Source organism: Hippocampus guttulatus, chromosome 2 (genome assembly GCF_054856545.1).
Source record: "Hippocampus guttulatus isolate MCC_2025c chromosome 2, RoL_Hgut_1.0, whole genome shotgun sequence".
Taxonomy (NCBI): Eukaryota; Metazoa; Chordata; class Actinopteri; order Syngnathiformes; family Syngnathidae; genus Hippocampus; species Hippocampus guttulatus.
In genome coordinates, this window is record NC_141262.1 from 24,868,633 (window position 1) to 24,894,788 (window position 26,156).

At 45.6% G+C, this 26,156-nt stretch overlaps 1 protein-coding gene across 16 annotated transcripts in view; it reads left to right on the top strand.

Annotated features, from left to right (window-relative positions):
- ppargc1a (peroxisome proliferator-activated receptor gamma, coactivator 1 alpha) overlaps positions 1-26,156 on the top strand; it is a 118,120-nt gene that overhangs the window by 52,401 nt on the left and 39,563 nt on the right. For 3 of the 16 annotated variants that reach the window (XM_086104831.1, XM_086104833.1, XM_086104843.1), the window contains exon 1: positions 24,045-24,346. The exons of 1 other annotated variant lie outside the window; for it this stretch is intronic. In XM_086104831.1, coding sequence (XP_085960957.1) covers positions 24,299-24,346 — 48 coding nt within the window. In that variant the 5' untranslated portion in view covers positions 24,045-24,298. Of the gene's footprint in view, positions 1-24,044; positions 24,347-25,656; positions 26,069-26,156 lie in introns of those variants that run through there. 12 more of the 16 variants (XM_086104837.1, XM_086104844.1, XM_086104842.1 and 9 more) reach the window with 11 other exon arrangements.

Consider the following 26,156-nt stretch of genomic DNA (forward strand, 5'->3'; position numbering starts at 1 on the left):
AGACAATCCTTCCTGTCGTGTGGTAATGAGTAACCTTTCGTGGTCAAGGGGTCAAGAACCTGTTGCTTGTGTTGGATAAACTCACCACAAAGGTTAATGACTGATAAGGCCGATGGAGTCCTCGCGGCCCTTTTGGAAAGGACCAAACGTCTGTCTCTTTCTCCATGCGCCAAAAACACACCCGTAGCATTTGTGCCGACCGCCAAATGAAGCATGACGTGGAATTCTGCCGTTAAAGCAACGATACGCAACTGCTGTAGCTGAGAGGGATAGCTTGACTTTTATTCAGATGTCACGGTGGATTTGGAGTATCTCTGCGTATCTTTAATATTGCACGGCCAAAAAAACGGGGTTTGAAAAATTGACTAAAATGGGGACTAGATTACTTACTAAACCCTTTCATGCATCCTGTAACCTGATAACATGATAAGCAGTCCACTGTAGTAACTGCTGCCCTGAAAGGATTAAGCAAAATTATCCGACAATTAACTCATTCAGTACCAGCCAATTCTGGACCAAGTCTGAAAAGACGTTTAAAAACGTCTTTGGGAGTGAATGAGTTAACCGCGACAATTTGGCTTGGTAAGATTTCCTCAAACAAGTAAACGGATGGTCACGACCGACAGCGTCTCTCAATGCATTTTCAATGTGATCTTGTTTTGTGTTTGTAAAACGTTTTTTTTTTGGGGGGGGGGCATGTAGAATTGTGCCAGCATGCATGTGGACAATGGGATTCAACTCTTTCGATTGTTGATGCCCGAGAGGGAAGGCGCAACGTGCGTTCCCTTCATGCCTCAAAGAGTTGAATATGCATTCGTTGGGACTACAAAGAGAACAATTCTATCGCTGTCATGTCTAATAATAGCTCAATTACCATAGCCTTCAGGGCTGCATCTATGGGGAGATGCGCGTTGGCATGTGGAGTGTGATACAGACTCATTGCAATAATACCAGTACAAACAGGACACGGGCCCATCCGCAAACTCACGTGAGGCACATTCCCTTCCCAGCCTCCCTGCGTGTGGGCGGGGGGTGGCTTCTGGACAACGGCAGCGCTGTTCGCGGAATTGCCTGAACGGAGGTGCAAAGCAGACGCAAAACGGTGGGGCCGTTTTTTTCGCTCGCTGGCGTCAAACCGCGCCACGAAGATCTGATGAAATTAGCCCAACCTGAACCTTACCTGCGCATTGTCACATTTGGAGACGCCCCGTCCTGATGGAGTACTTTTCTCGCCCGCCACCTTCTTCAAAACAAATCAATACACCCGTCGTGTAGACGTTCATAGGAAAGATTACAGAGAAATGGCTATTAAGGGCTTAGCCTCTATCACTTCTCCCATCTCAAAGCCACTTATAGACCGGCGGCGGCATTGGGCTGCGATCGGGGACCCGGTGCGCTGTGTCACGCCGCTGAGGTTGTCAGACGGCAACTTTGATGGGACCGATTCTTCGGGCAGTCAAAACTGTGGACAAGGGCAAGAAAAGAAAAAAGACCCATTCGACAAATTGTCTTTGGACTTTTCTACTGAGTCACCGGGCGATTAATTGACCGTGTACTTCTTTAAAAATGTCAAAAGTGTGCTGGGAATGCTAAGCGGCTTCTCCGGCTGTCCGAAACACAGCTTGGATATTATGAAAAATGTCGGCATTGCTTCCGTGTCCTCTTTCCTTCTGTCAGGTTCAGACTGAACCGAATAATGTGTTTGGATTCCGAAAATGCAGGTGCGATAACAAAAAACATTTATTGCAGAAAATTGCACCGACAAACTATAAGGGTAAAGTATGAGCCTTAATGGAGACTTCTTTCTTCTTACTTTTTTTCTTTTCTGATTGATATAAAAATGATTTATTAGATATAAACACATAACGGGGTAGGACTAGATACGTTTTTTACTTCTTCCTACTCCCTTGAACATAATAACTGTGTTGAATGAAGACCGATTTCTTTCTTTTTACTATTTTATCTACCTTATTTTCTGTCAAATTATTACTGTATATGTTTTATGTTCAATAAACAACAACAACAACAATAAACTGAAAATGCTGGTCACGAGCGGGCGGGAAAAACAATGCATAAAACAAAAAAAAAACCACTCGCAAAGAGAACCCCGAGAATGCACAAACAAAATATCAAGAGTCCGATAACACGAAAACAATGATCAACAGCAATAATTGAATGACAAAAATACTTTGAATCAAGTATCTATGAACAAAATGAGAGCGACGACGAATACTATCGAGAGATCTAGAAAATAACACTTGAAGCACAACAGCGAGCGAGGTCAATAATCCGAAAAAGGTTCGGCAGCTTCACAGTCCTTAAATGCATGGCTAATTGAAATGTGCAGCAGGTATGCATGCTGTAGGGAAAGCCCTCCTCTGCCAGGAGACACAAAAACGGAATCATGACACCTGCTGTCAAAAATGTGCAATTCCAACAAAGCCGACTAACTTTTGGGATCTCTTTATGATCACAGAACCCGACCCCCGCGTCAATTTTATGATTATTGTTTACCTTTTTCAATGTGCAGTGAATCATTATCATAAAAACAGAACAGAATGTTTCTATGACATTAAATACAAAATGGTCACAGTATCAAGTGATTGAGTGAAATCCCACAAAGGTTTGTCTGGGAAACTTAGGTCAATCTGCTCCAAAGAAAAAAGTATTGTCATTGTAACTGAGAGCCCTACTGAAAGTCGGCAGTTTGTGCCATTTTTATAAAATTTTCAGAAATCCTAATCCAACTCTGGGGTATTATTGCCCTTCTGAGTTTCAATGTCGAACGCAAACTTGGAGGCATCCTATCTCTTCGGGCGCCGAAGAGCTTTTCTGCTCACATTTATGTATGCAATCGGGGCCCCCCGATAAAAGCAAATGCTCACTTTCTTTTGAATGAGATGGAACGGCAGACGGTTTATATCGTTTGGTTCACCGGAAGGAATGCCTTCGACCAATTACAATTTCCAAATGATCCTCCTCACTATTAATCAGTGGCAGCTCCCTCCCGCTGTCGTTAGTATGACGTATCCTGCCGCAGGTGGCTCTCAATTTCAAGTTAAATAACACTGGGGGCTCTTTCTGGACGGGGGTGGGGGGGATCACATGCTCATCAGCTCATTGTCTTTCCCATCTTGTCACTGGCATTTTGGGAAGTCACGGATACACATGGAAGGGTTCCCGCGGATGTGTGAGATGGAAAGGCAAGAGAATAGTGTGGCAGGAATATAATCGTCACAGCCACCCTCCATCCACTCGCTCGCCATGATTATTTCTACAATAACATTCCATAGCATTTTCATCCAGCAATATAGTGCACGGCCATGGAAAATTGTGCCCCGGAGCGGTACACCTCGCGAGTGTTACGGCACCTCCGTTTAAGGCTTGGTTTGGCAGACTTTTATTGGCAGTTTCACAGGGAAAGTGAAAGAATATCGGCTCTTTTTTTAATTTTTTATTTTTTGAAAGTGGGGGCAGCGGGGGAGCCTGAATGGCTCTGATATTGCCGGATTTAACGCTCCATCCCGGATTCGGAGCTTTTCCAGCAGGCCCCGACAACCCGAGTCTTCTTTCAAAGTGGACATTTGGGAGTTTCGATGACTCACTGAGAGTGGGGGTCCTATTGCTCTGAATCCACATGCCCTTATGTGTCAACTGCACACTCTCAAGGGTTGAATCTTGGTGAACGCAATCCAATCCAGAATGTTGGTCTTCTCTTTGTTGTTTAGCCTGCTTTGCATGAATAGGCAGTTGAGGTGGTTGCCAAAGCGATTTGAAGCTCGGTGCGAGTTCAGTCCCACTCTCACCCTTCCTTCCTCAGCGAGCCTCATTGTTTAGCCAATAACACGTTTGCTCTCATAAGAACAGCTGCTTGGCCCAGAAGGTGTGAAATATGGGATACCTTTTATAGCCTCTCCCAAAACCAAGAGGCCAAAAGAGAAGGTAGACAGGCTATTTAAAAGGCTCTTGGAATCATCTTCTCATCGATAGCCTCTCATTGACCAGTTTTCTTAATTGACTGAGGGCGCGGAGAGCTAATATTTGTCATTTTGACACATCCATTATAGCAACGAAGCCCTGTCCACTGGAGCTTCAGGAGTGTCAATAAATGAGAATGGATTTCAGGTGACAATGACAAGCATCTGAGGACCTCTCATCTAGTAATAGGATCATTTCGAAATAGGAAAATCCACTCGCCGTGCTCCCCTTTCAGATAAAAGCGCAGACGAGCCATTTGTACCATTGGAGCTCTTCCAAATGCCAGACTTTCCGCTACGGCAAAGATGACATTCGGGTATTTATTGGTTGACTAACTTGCGAGGGTGTCATGTTCTATTTTGGTTGCTAAACAGTCGGGGTGGAGGGTCGGGGGGGGCTTTTTTTCACATTGACTGTACACGATTCTGTTGTCAGTCTTATGACCGACCACCTGCCATTAAAATGACGAGAGAATTTTGGGCGTCATGTATTGCTTTCGTGCAGACTCGTTGATTTTTCGTCTTTATGTCTGCGGCCCGGTGGTCCAGTGGTTAGTTCGTCGAACTCACAGTGCCGGGTTCAATTCCAGCTCCGGCCTCCCTGTGTGGAGTTTGCTTGTTCTCCCCGTGCTTGTGGATTATCTCCGGGTACTCGGGTTTCCTCCCACATTCCAAAAACATGCATGGCAGGCTGATTGAACACTCCAAATTGTTCCGAGGTGTGAGTGTGAGCGCGAATGGTTGTTCGTTTCTGTGTGCCCTGCGATTGGCTGGCAACCGGTTCAGGGTGTCCCCGCCTACTGCCCGAAGAAGGCTGGGATAGGCTCCTGCATCCCCCTCGCGACCCTTGTGAGGATAAAGCGGATCGGAAAATGGATGGATGGATGTCTGCTCGATGGACCCTCGCAACTGCTTTGAACAGGAATGTTCCACGATTTTCCCTCAGCGCCAAATTGGGGCGCGTCAGTCGGAGAAATGGAAAAAAGTCGCCAAAGTTTGCAGACGATTCCCAAATCTGACAGCGGCCCTTTCTACACGTATCCCCGGCGAGCTCGGCCGTCGTCGATACGGTCAGTCCTGATTTGATTAGCGCATGCCTCATCCTCGGTTTGTACTTGGATTAGGCGGACAGCGTACACGCGCCCGGTCTTTCGCCGTATTCCACCCGCCGCTTGTCAGTATGCGCCGGGCTCCGCGGATCGGTGTTTATTGAATCATTTCCCAAATCGGGGAAACGATAATTACAAGAAGTGGCGGCTCGGCACATTATGCAAGTGCTGCGCCATGACTTTGCAGCCAAACGGGCCTCCTTATTAAAGACAAACTGGCCCAGAGAAGCGCCTAATCTATTTCTAGGATTTCCGAAGATTCAGCAATCCAGGGATTAGGCTTTTTCTCACAGATTTAGACCGCTTCACCCCCTTCTCCCCACTGCCACCTCCTCCTCCTCCCTTTTCCACCCCCCCTGACTCACTTGCTCACGTTCATAGTGTTGGTGTCTGCAGTATGTCAACTCGGACCTTTTCTGTTCTACCACACACACACAGACACACATACACACACGTTCACATTATTTCCCTATTGAGTCGTACAACTTGATGCTAATTTGGTGTGAAGGGGCATTTCCACAACACAAGCTTTATGTTATTTGTATGACAACTGGTCTACCTTTCCGGGGTCTCAACATTCTAGTCAGTGGTTCTTAACCTGGGTTCAATCGAAACCCAGGGGTTCGGTGAGTCGGTCTCAGGGGTTCGACGGAGCCTCTGCCATGAAGGGTCAGACACATGCAACTCAACATGTTAATTTGTTATGACACGCCCACTTGGCCATCACTGGCTGCAGATGATCACATGACATTGCTTGTCCAATCAGTGCTGTGGGACATTTAGTTTGCTTGGTAGTCAACGTGTGACTGTCGTGAAAATATGTCGGACAATTTTTTTTTAAAGTATACTTATCTCTTGAAATGTTATTTACTTTTTTCTGTTTTTAATAAATTTGTTTTTTTTAAATATCTTGAATTTGTAAAGAATACAGTATGTATATTTATTTTTCACTCATGAAGCGTTCGATGAATGTGCACATTAACTGGTTGGGTTCGGCACCTCTAAAAAGGTTAAAAACCACTGGTCTAGATGGTAAATTCTCAAGGGCGGAGCATGTTGATGAGAATTTTGATTTAGAAAAACAAAAGAAAAGGGCATTAGCTACAATAAGTTTAGCTACATCCATGCTATGGACGACTTCCGTAGGCAAAGCGGACGTGAAAAGAAGAAGGTTATCATATTTTTTAAATAATACTTTTTATAATAGGAGCTCTGTTGGTGTCCACTGTAACAATGTTTTGGACCTGTAAATTTGTGAAAATGGGATACAAAGTGAGTGTTGACAGTGCATGCTTAGATCTGACCAACTCAAAGCCTGGCATGCCTATTCTGGTGTTTTCTTTTGTTCTGGGTTTGCAAATTGAAGTCCTCGTCTACCATAAATTGACGATTGTCAATTAATTAGCCGTTTGGGCTCTGAGGCCATTAAAGGAGCATCGCAGTGGCAAATAGTGCACATAAATGCTAGCTGTGAAGCAGCAATATCATTTGGCTGAAAAAAAAGAAATCAATACATGTTTATTTCTTCTGTCTGATTGGAAGGCTTAGCTGGGATACGAATGCGGGATTTAATTGCCTGTTATGAGAGGGTATGAATCAACAATTTGCAAAGGACGTACGGCGATTGTGACAAGCCTTTAGATTGCGACGTTGCTGTTAAAAGCATTTAGGACAACGGAATAACCGTTAAAGACAACATAAACTTCTTATTGAAATATAGTTTATGAGGCAGACAGCTGTATGCGGAGTGGAAAGGTCAAACTGAGAAGGAGCTGGGGGTGTTAAGAGAATGCCAAACACGGTGCTCGGCTGGTTTGAGCACCCACAAAGGTGGCAGTACCAAGTTCACAGCGGCGCGTGTAATCAACTGTGGTCACGTTTTCGGTCCGGATGTCGGGCGACAAAATAAATACAAACAAAGATGTAAGTATGAGTTCCACGCTAACAGTTTCACACATGCTAATTTTTTACCAAGCTAGCCGGGAGACCCCCTCGGCGTCGGATTTTGCACATCCATCCATACCATTTTTAGGTGTTTGATTTCAGCGCACCTTGTCCAACCTTTGATAAATCTCAAAATATTCTCAATAGTTTAACGCAGGGGTGCGATCACGATCGACCAGTAGTTCTCGGACTGGTCCCAAATCGATCACGAGGGGTGTAGAGGGATAAAAACCTCACCCCAAAAAATGTGTGTGTGTGTGATTAATATGATCTATTTTTGTTTTTGTGCACACTGCACCCTTAGCATCCTATCAGTCTCACTCTCTCAAAAAGTATTTCACAAATAAAATAAAATAAAATAAAATAAAAAAGCAGGTCACCTTTAAACCACGGTGGCGCGTGACCTGCATCACCGGAGGTTGCTAGCGCGATACATTTTATTATTCTTGTTATTCTCATTCAGTTTGTTTCATGTAAAATTCACCGAGGTCACTGGCGAAGAATGGGAATCTGGAGTGCAGGGAGAAGCATTTTAACCCTTAAGCTAACACGTGAGCTACGATCTTGAACACGCTGCAAAAGTGCGTCCCATGCCTCTGCGTCAGGTCTCTACTAAGGTAGTCAGTGACTTGCTTTCCACAAACTCACAACCCTTTGTGTCTACTTTATTTTTCAGTTTCGCTCATCTTAGGGTCCATTATGGCTTTTGCTCATCAGGGCATGCGTTTGTAAGTGCATGTACGGATCGATCGCGGGAGGTTAGTTCATCAAAAAGTCGATCTTTGGTCAAAAAAGGTTGGGCACCCCTGTTTAACGTATTTTACTGTGATACTGGAGTCATAATGCATTTAGGCTTCTCCTCTTAGACATGGAATAAGAATCCCCGCCCCCCCAAAAAAAAAAACTGACAAAAAGCAGGAGAAGAACCACAGAGTTAGCCTGTCGAGGTCTCAAGAGTTATGCTAAAATTGCAGCAAGTCTCTCATTCACTCCCAAAGACGTTTTTAAACGTCTTTTCAGACTTGGTCCAGAATTGGCTGGTACTGAATGAGTTAATTGTCGGATAATTTTACTTAATCCTTTCAGGGACAGCAGTTACTACAGTGGACTGCAATGTATTTGTTTAGGCAGTCGCATGAAGCAGTTGCACTCCCTGTTCCTTACGCAATGTGCCTCGGTAACGTAGTGAATGTCCTTACAGAAAAATTGAAATGCATGTACCATTCCACCCCGAGATTAAGTAAACACAAAAGATGTACACTATATGAGAAAATATGGAAATCGGAGCAAAAGGGGAAATTGAGCTGCAGCGGTAAGCCTTTGGGGTGATTACCTTATCTCAGTTGAAACCATTTTAATTTAACCGTCGAAGCAAACAAAAAGACCATTTGATCAAAGCCTGCAAGCTCGCTGGAGTTGGACTTTCTCTTGGGATGCAAACTCATTGTGACCAGATGAGACACTTGGATCAGTCTTCTGGTGGGAGAAGCGGCTTCAGAAAAGACAACATGACTCGGAATAACTGCTCGCTCACCTCCCGAGCCTCCTCGGCAGTCGGACACGGCCGGCTGCGGGATGTGAGGGAGAATTTCGGATTTCACATGATCCGTTCAGCTTTGACTGTGAGCTGGAAAATAGGCATCCGATCAGCGACTTAAAGTAAGATTCAGACCAGGCTTATCTGATTAAAAGGCGAAGAGGACAGCATCAATTAACAAAGTGAAACCCCCAACAAAACATTTTTGCCAATATTTGTCAGAGCCATCTGTAACTTAAGCTCCTTTTCCCATGTAGAAATCAAGCCAGTAGTTGTAGAAAAAAAACTAGTTTCTCATGGATAAAACATGGTGTCACCCAATGTGACAAAACTATGATCCCATTGGCTAAACAATCCACCTGATGGGAAACGATGGACCATGGTTTGTCACCTCAGAATGACCTTTCTATGGCAAAGTCAGCTCGTCCTCCACCAAGCATCTCCAGTTGGTCCAAATCTCTACTGCTCGCCTCCTAACGGGAGCTCGTAAGAGGGAGCACATAACCCCACTTCTGGCTGGTCCAATTACACGAAAACAAAACAAGAGCGAGATCAAAGACAAAATAATATCAATACTTATGAGGGACTAGAGAGCAAAAAAGGGACAATGATGAGATCGAGAGGTCTCAAAAACAACACTTGAGCGTGAGCAGCAAACAAGGTCAACAATCTGACGGAGACTTGACAATTAGGCAGTGTTTGAATGCATGGCGAATTGATGAAACATTGGCAGCCGGTGTGCACGCTGGAGGGAAGGTCCTCCTCTGCCACCTGCTGCTGACACACAAGAACAGAATCATAACGATAAATACGTTTTTTTTAATAATTAATTTTTTTTCATTCATTCATTTATCGAACCGCTTTATCCTCACTCGGGTCCCGGGGGGAGCTGGAGCCTATCCCAGCTGTCTTTGGGCAGTAGGCGGGGGACACCCTGAACCGGTTGCCAGCCAATCGCAGGGCACGCAGAAACGAACAACCATTCGCGCTCACACTTACATCTAGGAACAAGTTGGAGTGTTCAATCAGCCTGCCATGCATGTTTTTGGAATGTGGGAGGAAACCGGAGTACCCGGAGAAAACCCACGCAAGCACGGCGAGAACATGCAAACTCCACACAGGGAGGCCGGAGCTGGAATCGAACCCGGTACTTCTGCACTGTGAAGTCGACGTGCTAACCACTCGACTACCGGGCCGCTAAAATAATTTATACGTTGTATATTCTTTCTTGCAATGTGCCTTGTTAGCCACTAATATGGAGATCTGCCTCCCCCCCACAAGCAAAGGTTTATTTTATCCTGCGCGCTCGTGCATCTGCCACAAAGCCCAGATAACCCGGCGACTTGTCACTTCCAATCGCCTGAGCTCCCCAGTACACAAATAACATCCTCGAATAAGGCACTGCATGCAAACAAGTGGCTGGCCATAAACACAGGTGGAGCGTCCTTATATCTTTGACGATTAAGGCTAATTAATGACCCAGGTATGGAGGGGTGATAACTGCTCAACAGCTATTATCAGGCCAGTGTGACACTCACTACAGAGTCGCTCGCAACACAAAAGCCTTGTCTGTAGTCAATGGCCGGTGGCAGAAAGGACGAGGGATCAATTGCAAGAGGAGCAATAAAGGAGTTAAAAGGGGTGATGGAAGCAGGCAGTTGTTAGAAACGGATCGAGAGATGCTCGGCATCAGGGAGTTTCCCACAAAAGGCAACAGTTAGGATGCACGTTGGGGTCGATGCTTTGGGCTTTACCAGTGCTAACGTTGTCGGTCCAAGATTGTTTATTGGAGTCTCCTGTTCTGTGCATTGTAGAAACACTCACTCACGTGCACAGGAATCTGGCAAACGAAATGTTCACATTGGTTATTAGGGATGTAAATGCTACGGAACTGTTAGTTTAACTTGCACTCGAGCCACGTCTGCCTGATCCTCGTGCGCTAGCCATGCCAGTCTTTGGTTAGCCTAGCACTTAGCATGGCTTCCCCGTCTTTGCTCATCATCGCATAGTGAGACCGATACTTGTCAGATGTTTATCTTTTTTTGGAGTGAATCCACGATGTGTTTAGATGCAGCAGTGTGCAGCCGAAGCTCATTGTTGGCTAGCCGGCGTAGCATAAGTAGAACCAAGCTTAGAGCTTCAGTGTTGCTTGGAAGTGAACTCCCACCAAGCTGCCGACTGAACACCACCTGTTTGTATAATTTGGAATCACAGTGACGATCGTAATGGCTACTTAAAAATGAATGTTGGGAATGTGTGAAGGGCTGCACAAAGGTGACGCTGCAAATGAGCTTGACGATCGAAACCTCGTTGGCATGCGAGTGACTCGTGAAAGAAAAGAGAAAGTTAAGTGTTCACAGGATGTCACATTTTGTCACCAGTCAAAGATGCCAGCCAGATGTGGCGGCTCTTCATCCGGCTGCCTGGTCAGTTCGTATGGACCTTCTATCACGTTTTTACTGTGATGCCATCAAAGTCATTCGATTGACAAGATGGATATGTGCTATTTATTCTTCTTAAAGGGAAAAGCTAGATCAGTGATGCCTTGAGAGATCATCAGGGTGCCCCCCCCCCAAAAAAAAAATCTCATTTCACCTAACTTGTCTGAAAATAATTTACTGAACGACAACTGATCAATTTTTGTTCCTTTTTCCATGCCAGTAACCTATAGTGACATACAGAACAAACACTGATATGTCGTTTCGCTAAATGGTAGCCAGAGCACCTAACCTAACTACCCGTTGCTATTCTTGTAACAAAATAGTGGCTTTGACATTAGCTAAACAAGTCCAGAGTTAGCACGAAGTAGTTTGTTTTGAAAGTAAATTAAAATGACATCATTATTACAGTACGTCAGTATAAATTTGGGGGGGGGGGGGATTTTTGTTTGCTGGTGTTCCATGAGAATTTCCCTAATTAAAAAATGCGCTTTGGCCCAGTAAAGGTTAGGAAACGCCGATGACTGGATGAGATGACGTGTTCTCAATACGGGTGGTTGGTAAGGTTTGCATTTGTCTTGTCAAAAGATATCAATCGTAGCATAATAACAGCTCCTTACTCACTGCTTTTTTTGTTTTTTTGTATATACTGCATATATTTTTTTGCACCTTCACGCGACAACAGAAGTAGATGACAAAGAATCCCATTGCTTTTCTTGACTGGCAGTTCATTGGGCCCACACGGCGAAAACACAAAACCAGATCAAGGTCCACTGCCCCGTATCATACCTGAACTGTACCGCGCGGACGTCACAGTTTGTGTTTACAAGCTCACCCCAGTCCAAAGCTGCCCTAAATGTCCCGGTGTGTGATCGCTGACTTGCAGGCAAAGCCACTTTCCCAGTGGCTTCATATCTATTAGCCGCGATTCGCGTGAGCTGGCGTGCGAGGTGAGCAGCAGAGCGAAAGCGCCGCAAAGCTCGCTTGATGCCACTATCTCATGTAGAAGGCGGGAGGATGTAAGATTCCATCCTTGCCAAGACTCCTCGCCAAGGCCTTGCCCGATTCACCGTTTTGACCAGTTTAAGAGCTGGCTCACTCCGTCCTGTCCTGTCCCCCCCCCCCCCGCCCCCCCCCTCTCCCCCATCGCCATTTGTAAATGTCAGTTCCCACAATGTGCTGGCGCGACAGAGCTACCGCCCTTCAGCATGACAGAGTTCTCCCACGGAAGACACCGGCAAATTCATCGCTTTCAATAGAAGCGTGTGCACGTTATGACAATGGCGTTTCAGTCGAGAACAGGCTATAACTTCATCTTCGCGGAAATGGTGTTTGGGCCTGGGAAAAGGTAATTTGCAGGCCGGAATGGCGGCTTTTGTAGTGGACTTGAAACGAGGCGACGTGATATGGAAACGAGAAATCCGGTTTCCCCGGCTATCTTCACTTCCCCGCGCAAAGGCCCGCTTTCGTAATACTTTATTTGGAACGTGTTCATTTTTCTGCCGGGCCTGTAATTAACCCCGCTCACAATACGGTACTGGAAACACCACAGACACAATTCCGGCTCCGGGGTTTGTTTAAAAGACTCACGCCATGTGATAGGATGTGCGTAACAAGGGAACAGAGAAGGGAAAACTTTATCTTTGCGCGCAGCCTTTTCTTGTGCATTCTCCGCCGGGTTTTATTCAAAACTGCTGTTCCTTCACTTCTGCTGAATTGGGTTTTGTTCCCGGCTAATTCTAGCTTGTCTCTGTCGGCGGGCCCGTGGGAACCGCCGCGATCGCTTACAATCACTTCAGTCAAACACCTGGGAGAGAATTGACTGGGCTTTGGTCAAACTTGTTTGTTTTTTCTCCCCCCCCCCCCCTGCTCTCTCTATATCTGTTTCTCTCTCAGGCTCTCTCTCTTTGTCTCTCTCCATCTCTCTCTCTGGCTCTCTGTCTCTGGCTCTCTATCTCTGCTCCTTCCAGTCTGTCTTTCCCTCAGTCTTCACAATGCAGACAAAGAGAACAGGTACATAAAAAAAAAAAAAGATCAAAATCGCCAAATCCATTCCTAGACGAGGCAGTGTATAGATGGCCCCAGAGCCAAATTGCCTTGCCTGAGTCTGGGCCAACTCGGTGCGGAAAATGGCTGCGAAACGCTAGTTTGAGCTTGGCAGTCCCGAAAGAGATGTTAGCCCTTAACGGAGAAAAACAAGCCCTTGGTCTTTTTTTTGTCTCTACAAAATCCAGACCTAATTTCCAAGCAAAAGCTCGGAGTTTAATTGTAGCAAGAATTGTTTTCTGCACCTGGCCAAGTTGGAGGAACACCAATACAAAAGCTGAAAATGCACAACATTCTGCAGGCCAACAACTCACTTCCAAACCCAATAAATAATAACGTATTGATTTTTGTTGAATCCGTTTATCTGTTACCTTCTCTGTGCGCTGCTGTGAAGTCAATTATTATATATATATAGTATATATATATATATATATATATATACATGTATATAATAATTATTATTAATTTTTAGTCATTTCAAAATGCATGCTACGCGCGAACGACTTCTTTCGTATCTTAAATGATCCGGGCTCACGGTGGCAATGAGAGATGCACTTCACCTCTTTCCAAGCGAGTGTCTGCCTCACACAATGATTATTTTCAGCTCCGTTGCTACGGGATGGCGTCGACGCCAGCTATTCTGTCTGCGCCGGCGTCAAAGTCCGACAAGGGGTCTCCGTGCGCTTGTGATGTGGCCACGTTGTAGCCTACTTGGGTTACAGTTGAGAGCATGCATTGGCGACTGCCGCCGCTTCTCCTTGACCCCTGACCCCTGCCTGACTATAAGAAGCCGCGGTCCTAATGATGTCATGAGAGATACAGTTAGCGAATGTCTTCACGTTTGAATTTCAGTGAGCTATGCAAAACATCTTGTTGTTATTTTGTAACTACCCAGGGCCTCACTGCCATTTAACCTCGCCCTTGATGTTGTCATCATGCTCATTTTATGTCAGAATGGTGGGAATTGCAGGGTTCTTGTGACATTTTAACATTTGAGCTGTCATGTTAGGGTACAGAAATAATTTCGCAACTGTTAAGAAGACATGAAAAGAAAGATATTCAAGAGGATTATTAGCAAGTGACAGCAGACGGTTGGCTGTCTGGAACTCGCACTCTCTCATTGTGTGACTTCCCAGCATTTTTTCAGGCATACGTTTGTTACGACAAGGTCTGTCAGAAAACCTCCAGGACTGACGTCGCAAAAGATGTATTTGAAAGGGAAACTAGAAACGACAGGTTCTTTCCTTCCCGCGTGGGAGTCAACCCACACGTCTACAAAGAGATCCTCTGTCAGACACTTCGTAGCTGCTTGACCGTGACAATGTTGCTGCTCACAATGCCAGGAGCATCTGACAGTTCCTTACCACACTCAGGCAACCTCGCGACTCATTCAACCTGCTTCTGTATGATTATTATTACTTTTTTTTATTATATTTTTTCTTTCCCAAACTCAAGTGGGTCATCCATTCACATTAAGATAGGCGTGACGGGCAGAGCTGTCGTGGCTACTGGGTATTTTTCCACGTGCAAGAGCACACCTGTTGTCACCGCACGCTCACACGCTCCCACACTCAGCACTTATCAAAGCACAAAAAAACTTTTAGAGTGCAAACCGGATTTGCCTTTGCGTGGAAGAGAACACACGAGATAATCATTCCAAATTTATGCCAAGATCTAATTCGCTTGAATCTTTTCTTGCTTTTGTTGCTTCTGCTCTGCTTTTGTGTGTGTGTGTGAACATGTGGAGATTATTTTCCTCGCTGTTTTCATTTGAAATTGAAGTCCGAAGTTTGCATGAGGGGGAAAAAAAAAACAGTTTCGCCCTTTTACATCTCTATTGAAAGTCATGGCCAACAGCGCCCATCAGTTCTGCTGTCTTTGCGTTTCCGCTCCAAAAAGCAATAGCGACTGTACTATTCTTTAATGGAAGATTAGCTTCAAATGCAAGCTTAAAAGATTATGTGCTTTCATATACGTCTTTGGCCGTCCAATTCTCTACATCATGACGGAATCTCACCATTTTTTGGGGTTTTTTTGTGTGGTTGCAGGTATCTGGTTAACCCCATTTGTAAACCCTTTGCACTGAAAATAAGAATTTATTTGTTCATTGGATGTTCATTTTTCAACTTCCGATGGCCATTTCTGGACAATTCTTTGACTAAGGAAGCAGTTTGGATTCGTTTGGTGTGGAAAAACTTGTAATGTACTGTTATAAATTGACATGGCATAAAAGTCATTAGAAATAAATGTGTGAGCCAAAAGTGTCCCGGAGGGATCTCGACTGGGTCAAAATGTTGAGCAGCCAACAACTGCACTCAACTGTGACTCCAGCCAATTTGGTTCGTTTCCACCAAAAACGTCCGACTACGAAATACACATTTTCCAAACCTCCAGAGGGCACCACTGAGCAAGCCAAACTCATCATCTTCTTCTCTTTTCACTTCCTGTTGGTGTCCGCACAGGAAGTGAAAATAGAAAAAAAACGACTTTGCTTCGGCAAGCAATATGCCCAACATGTCCGCTCGACAGTCCGTGTGCGTAATTTATTACGGCTCATTTGTCTGTCGGGAATATTAATTTCTCCCGCCATCGTGCCAACCGACTCGGCGGCATTATGAATTATTCTGACTATTGTAATGATGTCCCGTGTAGGTATCGCCATTACAGGCGAGGAACTTAATTTGCCCATTGTTAATTAATTGTTCCGTTCTTGGCGGGAGTAATAAAAACGCTATTAGGTAAAATACCTCTATCATTAAGTTAACTTTGTTAATATGGCCATCAGCGGGCCTCCAGAAACAATAGCTTCACACAGGGGTAATTAAAAATGCACGTCATTAATTATGCGGGAAAGAAGATGATTCAACGTATCGGAGCCCGGTTGACAAATTCATTCCCAAAAGTTTCCTCACTGGGATTGTCTGTCTTCCCCCCCCCCCTCTTATCTACTTCCTGCAGTTTGTACATGCAATGTGTAAATCATCACTGGATAGTTTAGCACCAGTTCAATGAATGTTCTCTTTAATGCCACACCGAGTACATGAAAAGCGAAGGTGACGCAAGGCTCTATAAAAAGGTGTTTGGCAAGGACGCCATAAAGCAATTGTCAGGTTAAATATGTGTCATGTCAGCTTAGATGAACACACACATTTAACCAAAGATTTAAAAAGGGGGTGTTAAAAGGGACCTCCCTTGGAATGCCCTCATGGAAGACTCCAGGTACTTTTCCAGCCTTGTGCCATAGATGTGAAATGGATCGTATCTATTCCCAACCGAACCAAAATTTCCGCCCCTTTCAAAATTGGCTCCCAACCTCAAAATGGCAGGTTAATGGAACACTCGGAATTGTCCTGAGGTGTGAATGTGAGCGTGGATGGTTGTTTGTCTACGTGCGCCCTGCGATTGGCTGGCAACCAGTTCAGGGTGGACCCCGCCTACTGCCCGAAGACAGCTGGGATCGGCGACAGACGCCCCGCGACCCTTGTGAGAATAAAACGGATCCGAAAATGGTTGGATGGATGGATGGATTGTATTTTCTCACCATTACAGAAAACCTAGCAAATGTGTGAAATTGATGCGATGGGGGGGGGAAAAAAAAAAAAAAAAAAAAACGTGATTGAACGAGATCCTCACTTTGTTTTCTTCGGCATTCAAAACGCCACGCCGCACGTTTTAATAATCTTGACAGCGTTTGGATTAATAGGACAGCGCGGGAATACGGGATGCGGCGGGGGATTCTCCAAGGTAAATGTGAAATAATGAGGCGGAACATCATCCGAAAAGCTTGCCTCCGACAACAACCGCGACGAGGGGGAATACTGTACAAGGTGCAAGGGCAGAGAAGCTTCCCTTTTGGTTCTATTCATTCCGACATCTCCCGCAAGAGCCGCAAAACGAGGCTCCGACTTATCCCGAAATTTTACAAGCAGCGATAAGGCCCGTTCAGACCTATTGTTGCTGCCGGGAATGACCCGCAACACGAAAGGGCATCTTGGCCATCTCCCATTGTGTGTGCGGCCGCAGTGTGGAGTGAGCCAGCCTTTGTGCATGCGGAACAAGCACGAAAAGCCTTGCCTCTCAATCAAGCGGGTGACTTTGTGTGTCGAAACGAAAGAGGCAGTTGCTGAATAGAAGTACCTGTAAGTGGGTTAGCATGCAAATACGCAAACAAGTCGGGAAATGAGTGTTTAAGTGCGTTAGCATGTAAATAAACAATTAATGCGGGTTGATTAAAGACGTTTAAGGAAGCGAGCGTGTCAGCGAAAGAAAGTTATCTCAGAGGACGTGGCGTTCTGGTTCCGGCTTCCCGAATCTTGCGTGTCATATTTCCTCATGTAGATGACATGCTAATTCCGCCTTTAATTACGCGCATCATCTGGACCGAAGCGTCCAATGCCAGCGTCAATAATTAATTTACGATGGCGGTGACGCGATTCCCCATGGACACGGGATGCGGCAAAACCCGCGTCTGGGAATTATTCTGCCACAAAGAGATTGCGCAAAGAATGGAAATCGCTTATTCTTCCATATGACAGCGTTGAGACACGCGGCTCGTATGGGAAAAGCGCCGTTTGTTTTCAGGAAAACATGGTGGTTGCTCTTTCTCAGCACAATCTGCAATGTGCTTACACCAGCCCGCACGTTTATGGAAGGCTGCCAAGTTCATGAAAATCTGGAATTTACACACACGTCGAAAGTAATCACGCCATCATCAGGCATCACGGAAGCCGTGTCCGGTTACAACTCGCCGTGTGCCTCGCCATAGAGGGACCGGTCAGAATTTCGTTTCCCAAAGCGTGGTGCGCGTCAAGGGGCAGTGAGTTCATGCTTATGCTGCATTTCTTGGTTCAAGCGACATTCCGAAATTTGGGCCTCTGTCAGATGGATTCGGCGTTGAAAACAGTTTGCGGTCTCCTCTGATGACTGCAGTCCAAGTTCTTTGATGGCCAAAGTCAATCGTCATTTTCAACGGCTTCAGTTTGTCGCCGTCTTAGTGACCTCCACCTCGGTCATTCGGAAGAGTGAGGTCTGGATCAGGTCTTCCTGGACCCTTACAAACCTTCGGACAGCTCAACCTCATAGTTCATAAAGTCCAAACTGACCAAAGGGTGTTAGGGTTGAATATGTTGGTGATTGCTAGAGGCAATTGCTCGCGTTTTTTTGTTTGTTTTGTTTTGGTTCTGGGTTAGAATGCCGGCAAGTGTAAAACCCAAGCGGGAGTCCTTGCGAGCAACAAGTTCCATACTTTCTCAAGCATGGTAAGATCTTGAGGCGTGATCATCTATGCGCGGCAGCAACCATTCCATTACCCCCTGCGATAGTGACCGCTGTGGCGATTTATCTCCAGATATGACATCTTTTGCCGTCTTCCATCCCCCCTCCCCACAGCCCCCGTCCGTCCGTATCTGCCTCTAATTGAACCTCCAGTTTTTGCGGCTCACTCTCTCGAGCTTTTGTTCCCACCTGTCACATTCTTCCCTCGATCCATCCGCTCGCTTTTTGTCTCTTCGTGTCTATTGACAATCACTGCTCCTTTTCAAGAAGGTGTAAAAATGCAGCATCTGAGGGTGGGAAAAGGAAAAAAAAAAGGTGAGGAAACAATCAGTTTTATTGTGCCGCAAGGATTCTTTCAGCCCGGTGAATATACTGTACAGGCAGGCGTCTCATAAAAAAACGAGGCCAGACTTATGGGTGTGACTTTTTGGGAACATTTCTACCTGCCATTCCACTTGCCTCCCACTGATGCTTTTTGAACACGGCGTTCCAGAGGGCGCAAGCTGCACTCCGGCTGACCTAATTCCTCCCTGGCGCTCTTTCAAAGTGCTGAGCATTGCGAGCGCCGCTCTGTCAAGGTATCCAGTCCCGCCTCTCGCCATTAATTCTGGAAATCAAGCAACATCTGTTGTGCTTTGGGGCTCCTTGTGATTCACAGGAGAGGGTTTTTTTTTTTCTGTTGCAAAAAAAAAAAAAAGCATTTGCCTGAAGCCAGTGATGAGATCTCAATGAATTTTTCGCATTTCTGAATCTATTGTGTTGGAATCGTCATTGCTCGCTCAAGCTACAGCCACTCCGTGTAAAAGATTGAGCTGACAGTTTTTTGTTTTGCTTTTTTTTTTTTTTTTTTTTAGCAGCACCAGACATATGTCTCAGAATTTGTCTCGTTTTAAGCACAAATCCTGTTTATCTGCACAGCCACTCACTCCATGAATTTTAATATTCCTTCGGAGTGCTATACGCAAGCAAAGTGCCGCACAATTCCCAGCCCCGGAGCGCCAGTTTAGCGCAGTCTTCGAGCCACTCTCCGCATGCATCTTGCATGACTTTATGACTTGAAACAAGTTCAATAACATCACAACAACACAGTAGTCGAGGTGACTATGATATTATTCATCCGTGGTGGGCGGAAAGGCTTGTCCTCCGTTGCCCCTCTCCCTCCAGGGCTCCCTGTGCGGGACATGCTATTTTCAGTTCCGCGGCTAACTGGCCCATTTGCCTCAATAATGTGGGCCGCGGTCTCCACGGGAGTAAGTAGCCGCCGCCGCCGTCGCCGCTGCCATCCTGAGAGGGGCGAAATGACACAGCGGAGTTCATCGATTGAAAGGATTTGCACACTCGCACTGGTATCAAAGCCTCCATTTTCAAACACACGGCGTAAAACGTGTTAAGCTTGCCACTCCCAATGGCGGACACCCACTCCAAACAATTGTAGGATGTCGTATTCTGAGATGACCATTGTCTGTATGCTTTGATGGCCATTGTTTATCGTCTCCTTAGTTTGCAGTTTTTAGTCTCCTCCGGTGGCTAACATCTGTAGTTTCCCAAGACCAGCTCAGTCAGTCCTTTTTTTGCTGACGTAGTCCAAAGTATTTCAAAAAGACCGTCATCTATAGTATCCTGGGACAACAGTAAGTACACAACCGCCATTCTTCGTCTGTTATCTCCTTGACAACCTTAGTCAGTAATCTTTTCTGATTCTCATGGTCCCAAGTACTGACAACTGTTCTACGTAGTTTTTTTTTTTTTTTAATTATTGACCTGGGGCACAAGGCGGTTCCATCTTCTGAAACGACCCCAATGTAGCACTTTCCTTTTGTGACTTCAATTTGCAGTGTCCTGAGATGGCCGGACTCGGTACTCTCCTTTGCCGGCTGTGGCATTGAGTCTCCTGAGACGACTGCTTTCAGTAAAAAGTGCGATTCGGATCAGGTCTTTTGGGAACCTTGACATTGGAAAAAAAGTATTCATGCTGTCATAAAGAACAGTTCTGAAATCACCGTGATGCTTGACTGACGCCTTCTATGATATTGCAGTTTGGGGACACGCTTCGTGATAACATTGGCAGGCCAACAGCATCGTGCAATTGTAATGATTCCGGATTGTAGCCCCCACCACACAATCGACATCTGCGGAGCTCTCCGAGGTGAGAAATGCGAAGAAAAACCTCTCGCGCTGCCAGTCAGACCATGTTGAATATTCAAACAAAGATAATTATCTGTGGATTAGCCCCATTTTGGCTGGGGCCACTTCCACCTGTTAGTGGACTCCTGGGAGCGATTGTTTAATCATTAAGACCTGTGAACTGCCAGCAGCGCAATTCGGTACAAGTAGGGTCGCGAAGATATATTATATCGCGACGTGTGAGCCATTTTAGCGATGCAGCGTCAGCCCGAGTTGAAGCCAATGAAAATCTGCACGTTTAACGAATCCTTTTTTTAGTGTATTCATCAATATGCGCCAGCGCCTTGTGCAACATTTAACACCTCGAGGGAGCGTCCGTCACATGTGCTCGCCTTCAGATGGGTGCGAACAACTTTTCACACTCCATCCTATGGACCCGGCCCCAGTCCAGATATACATAGTGTCCAGAAGAGTGGCTAAATGCACGGGCGGGGTGAACGCGGGTGCCGCTGCCATTTTTGGAAGTTTAATTTGACAGTGATGTCATTATGCACGGCAGGGGAGGAAATTATTTGGGCAACTCGGAGTCGCCATTTCAGGTTGATAGGGGTTGGGTTTAGGGCTGAATGTTTGTGTCCCATTTGGAGATACAGTTGGCATTCGTCGCTCCTTTTCCTTTCAGAACGATCCCCATCACGCTTGTGAAAATAAGTGAATACAGTCTGCTCACTTGGACCTAATCAAAGGGCCACTCAAGAGTGGCAAACATCGCAACGGGGCTGTATTGATTCTGAATGGGCAAGCAGAGTCGGCTTGAATGCGTCTTTTGAGAGTGACTCTGAAAGAAGTAGTATGTAGCGTCCAGTTCCCTTCTAGGTGTACATATGGCGCCGTTCTAGGGCCCAGGATGTTGTTTTGAACTGTTCGTTTTCATTATCAGAGGAGGACAGTTGAGTCCCCGCTGCTTTCTCCTATGGCAACCCGTGTGGTAGCAGTCCATCTGGGCTCTGTGAGGTCACTGCACACGCCACCTGCTCCGTGGCGTGGCTCCTAGGTGGCATCTCTGCCCGGTGTGTATGGGGGGGAGCAGATGTAGAGATTTCGAGCTACACATGCGCACAAGCGTAATGGTTAATGTTGCAGGATGACATTCTGTGTCTCTTTTAAACAGCCTCGTGTTTTGTCGTGCGTGCCTTTATTTAAAAGCTATAGATTGTAAAAAGAGTTTGTCATTGGCTCCCAAACTCCCCCAGAGGCCGGCGGTGTTTCAGCACGTTATTGTATGCTGCATTAAATCTTGAAGAACTATTTTGTTTTTGTTTTTTTTGGTTTTGTTTTTTGTTTTTTTACTGAAGATCCAATTTTATTTAGCTTTTATGTGCACTGTATTTAAAATCAATCACTCTTTTGGGATTTTTTTTTCCACTATGAATGTGCGATTTTAATACTCCAATTCTGTATAATGTTACAGTGCCTTGCAATACAGTATAATTTTTAGGAATAAAACCTCAGTCTTGCTTTCGACTCATACTTAGGCCTGCTGTGCAGTTCTCTTTTAATTTTGGTACCTTAAGACTGAAGTATTTATTTTTTTTGGAAGTACTTTGTGTAAAATGTTTCAGAAACACATTTGTGGAATACACTAGAAATGCTCCGCTATGGTCAAAAACACTAGCAGCGATGCTAGTGCTAACACAAGAGGTGTCCTGGCTGGTCCGCCAATGCTTTAGCGCGCTTAAGTAGGTGATCCCCGATTACCATGGCAACAGCAGCAACACTTTTCTAAAGCCAACATCCAAATGCTGTTATTTGAAGATCAAATGACCACATAATGCTTCCCTAATAGGCTTATTAAAGTGGAAATAAGGGTGAGCTCGACACATCACTAACTGGTTGGATTAGAATAAAGAAAAGCATGTTTTTTTTGTGTCAAAAGCTTCTTTGTTGAATATATCCACAAGGCTCCTGTTTTGATTGAAACCAGTTTATGTTGCCTATACACGTTGTGTTGACACTGTATACACACTTGATACTGCCAGCTGTCCTTTTACTGCCTCCGAATGGCCAAAGAAACGCTGAATTACAAAGCACGGCCATTTCAAGTCGGTTTGGCAGCAATCTGATCTGTCAAGAAATCCAAAACTCTTTCAAGGAAGCGTCAGACAAATGTTTTATCCATTCGCTCGCGGGGAGGTGCAAGAACGGCCAATTCGAATTTGTGTGACTCGGTGGGCTTTGTTAGCTAGCAGGATTATGCAAAAACTGCTTGTCTCTGTTTATGCGTGTGCGTTTTTATGTAAACACAATTGTAAAGCTGTTTTTGTTTATTTGTGGGATAACACAAAAACAATTCAGTCTTATCTTTTGCGCTAAGTTTTCGATTTCTTGCGTTCAAACCAATAATTTGAGGGCAGGGAGACAGTTTGGACCGATGCTTGAGCCTTGAACAGCTCTGACGAATGCTCTCTTTACCGGAATAAATACGTGTCTGAACATAAGAAAACCAACATTTTGTTATGCGCATCAGTAAATCAAGAATGAGTTCCATTTTGGATATGATTACTTTTTTTATTTTGTTTTGTTTTTGTCAGCTAAGCTAACGTCACCAAATGTTTTCACTAAACCTTCCATCCGTGGCGCACAAAAGGAAGAAAGTGAAAATGAAAAAAAACCATAACATTTCTGACATGAATGTAGTTTTTAAATTTCTGTTAGCCAACAGGTTTGTGCAAGAACAAATTGATCATCATTTTGCTCCTGGGGTTTGAGCTGAGAACTTTTTCGCTAATTTCCACGTCAGTTTACTGTAGATGTTGCATAAACTCGACCGAAGAAAGCATTTTGAACACAAACTGCAACCTTTACTGCTCACAAGATGACACAAAAACAATGTCACCAATTTTTGCCTTTCTTCCTGATATTTTGGTGATGCTACAGAATGCTTCGCTTGTTTAATTGTTAGCTAGCCAGATTACACAAAAGTATTGAACCTTTATGTGAAAACAAAATGCCTCAATAATGTCAGATATGGACAAAAAAAATGTGAATTGATCGACGTTGTGAACATAGCCTTAAATCAGGTTCCCGTATCCAATTGGCAGAGTTTAAGTTGTCCATGCTGGCAGGAAAAAAAAAATTCTTTGAGGGGAAGAAATTAATGACAGCTACAGTGTAATTTTTTTCACTTTTTTCCTCATTCTGCCCATGCTGTAAACCTTGGTAAGATGGGGTCAGCATTACGTCCAAAAAAAATTGTGTTCAAATTTTACAGGAAAATGCCTGCAGTTTATGTTTGAGAGCTGCGATATGCAAAAACTACAGAGCCAATATCTCGTGAAATCTTAAAATTGTTTTTGTAACTATGTGTATCTGTTCATCCGGCCGTGTGCTTTCCTTGCGCGCTGTGCAGTTACGCAAAATCGACTTGCTGTTGCCCGCGCAGCCTTACGCGTTTGTCTCTATTTGTTGAGGGAGCCAATAGGAAGGTTTGAAAACGTGCGACGTGAACATTCATACGGAGGAGCGTCGAAGCTGCGGGTAAGCCACGCCCCGCGGCGCGCGTCACTGGCGTGTAGCGTGGACGCGGAGTCACTCCCTGCCTACTTTTAATAGCTTTGTCATGTGATGGAAAGCAGTTGTAAGACAGGTGCCCTCGGTTCATTCTCGGCGAGGGGCAGCAGTTGCCTGCGTGCGAGCGAGTGGGAAGAGTGCGTGGATTTCTTTTTTACTTGAGCACCCCCCCACCCCCTTTTTTTTCTTTTCAGTCCCTTTCCCGACGCTTTTTTTTTACCATTATTTTTGGGGTTTGTTTATTTTTTATTTTTTACGGAGCCGTCATTCAGTGGCTGGATGGCGTGGGACAGGTGTAACCAGGACTCGGTGTGGAGAGAATTAGAGGTGAGCATAAAGACGGCATATCGAAAAAAGAAACAAAGCAAAAGCAAAACGAAATCGTTCGATCCTTTTGGACTGCTGCTATATTATTTCCTGGAGCGACGGAGCTTTTAGTGGCTGCTGAGTCCTCTCTTCCCCGATGCGTAACGCGTAATGTGGACCCAGTTGAGGATGCACAACGCGGGACTATTTGGCAACTGTTAAACAAGCGGAATGTTTTGCCCTTTTCCACCTCGATTTCTGGCGTAGTTTACCCCCCCCCCCCCCCATAAAAAAGAAAGAAAAAAAAGGGACCCTTTCACTCTTTCTAACGGATCTATCGCTCCCGTGTTGCGTTCAGGTATCGGAGAGGCTTCTCGGCGTGCGTGCGTGCGTGTGCTCGCGCGGGCTTGCGTGAGTGTGCGTACAGCGTGCATGTATATGAGAGTTGTGTGTGTGCGTAGTTTTACGCACGGAGTCCCTTGGTGATTTGCGTCCGTGCGTGTTTTTTTTTTTTTTTTTTTTTTTTTTTTGCCAATGGAGCAAAGGTTGCAAAAGAGGGGGGGACCACTGTTTGGAATTCGATCTTTAATCAGCCACCTGAGCACGTCAGCAGACCATTCGACTTTTTTGTTTTCTTTGCACCTGCCAGCACTTTAATCTGCGCCGTGCTGCGCAGCGATGCTCTGCGGAGGTGCGGATTATTACCCTGCTGGTGGAGATTTCTCCGCAGTGCTTCAGATTTGTGTCCAAAATGTGCGCACATGCTAAAAATGTTTGCAGCGGAAGGAATAAGGCAGCCGGTGGCTTCCTCTCGATTCCCTCCGATCAGCTTCTATGTGCGTAAATCACCGATAGTCTTGCCTGTGTAGGAGCTAGTCCATCACTTTGCACCCGACCAGGAAGTCCATAAGATAATTGGGCAGCCTATAAGCGGAACCTCTGGGTTGCAGAACGTTTGCAGTCTTTGGCTGCCGTGCCTTGTCAGACTGCATCATCTCACAGGCACAAGCCCCCCCCCCCCCCCTCCCTCCCTCGCGTGTGCAACACAACCCAGATGTCTCATCACAAGTCTTGAAGTCATTGTGTATTCGTGGGTGGGGGGGGGGGGGGGGCAGATGAACTGTGACACCGTTGTCTGGGCGCTCCTCGCTTTGCCTCCTCAGCAGCAAGCGACATGTCTCCCGGCTTTTTTGACCCGAGCCCAACCTCACGTCCCTCCTGCTCAGGCGGGGCCGAAACACCCCTCTCGGGGATATCCACCTTTCCGACATGTGCAGCCAGCTACCGTTAAGACGGGAGGTTTGCTGTGTGGCTTTGAAGTTTGCACTGTATTTCACTGTCATGTGGATATTGATGCAAAAAAAGGCAGCGGGGGGGTTAGCGCGCTTTCCATCCTTGGTTGGCGGAGGAGCATCACAGCAGCCCCTCTTCCAGTTCCATTCACAATGAACCTGCAAAAAAAAATCAAATCAAAAAAATCAGATGAGACATGCAAATTAGCCCAACCCCTTCCCATCTTGCTCTTTCCCTCTCTCTCTCTTTTTTCTCTCTCTCTGTTTGTTTTCACAACACCCAGAGCCTCGTTCGGCCCCCTCGCCGCCACCCCGAGCCCTTGTCCTGTTACAGTTGGGCGGCGGGGGGTGCAGGCAGCTGCTCCGTAAAGTACACGACAAGTCGCGGAGATTACATAGAATGTCAGCGGGCATGCGCGCAGATTGCATGCAGAGCGGCCGCACTTGGCAGGTTGGGGGATCGAACGACGCACCAGTTTGTTCTGTTTATGTCACACTGACCAGGTGTGTCCCCCCACCCACCTCCCCTGCCCCCCTAC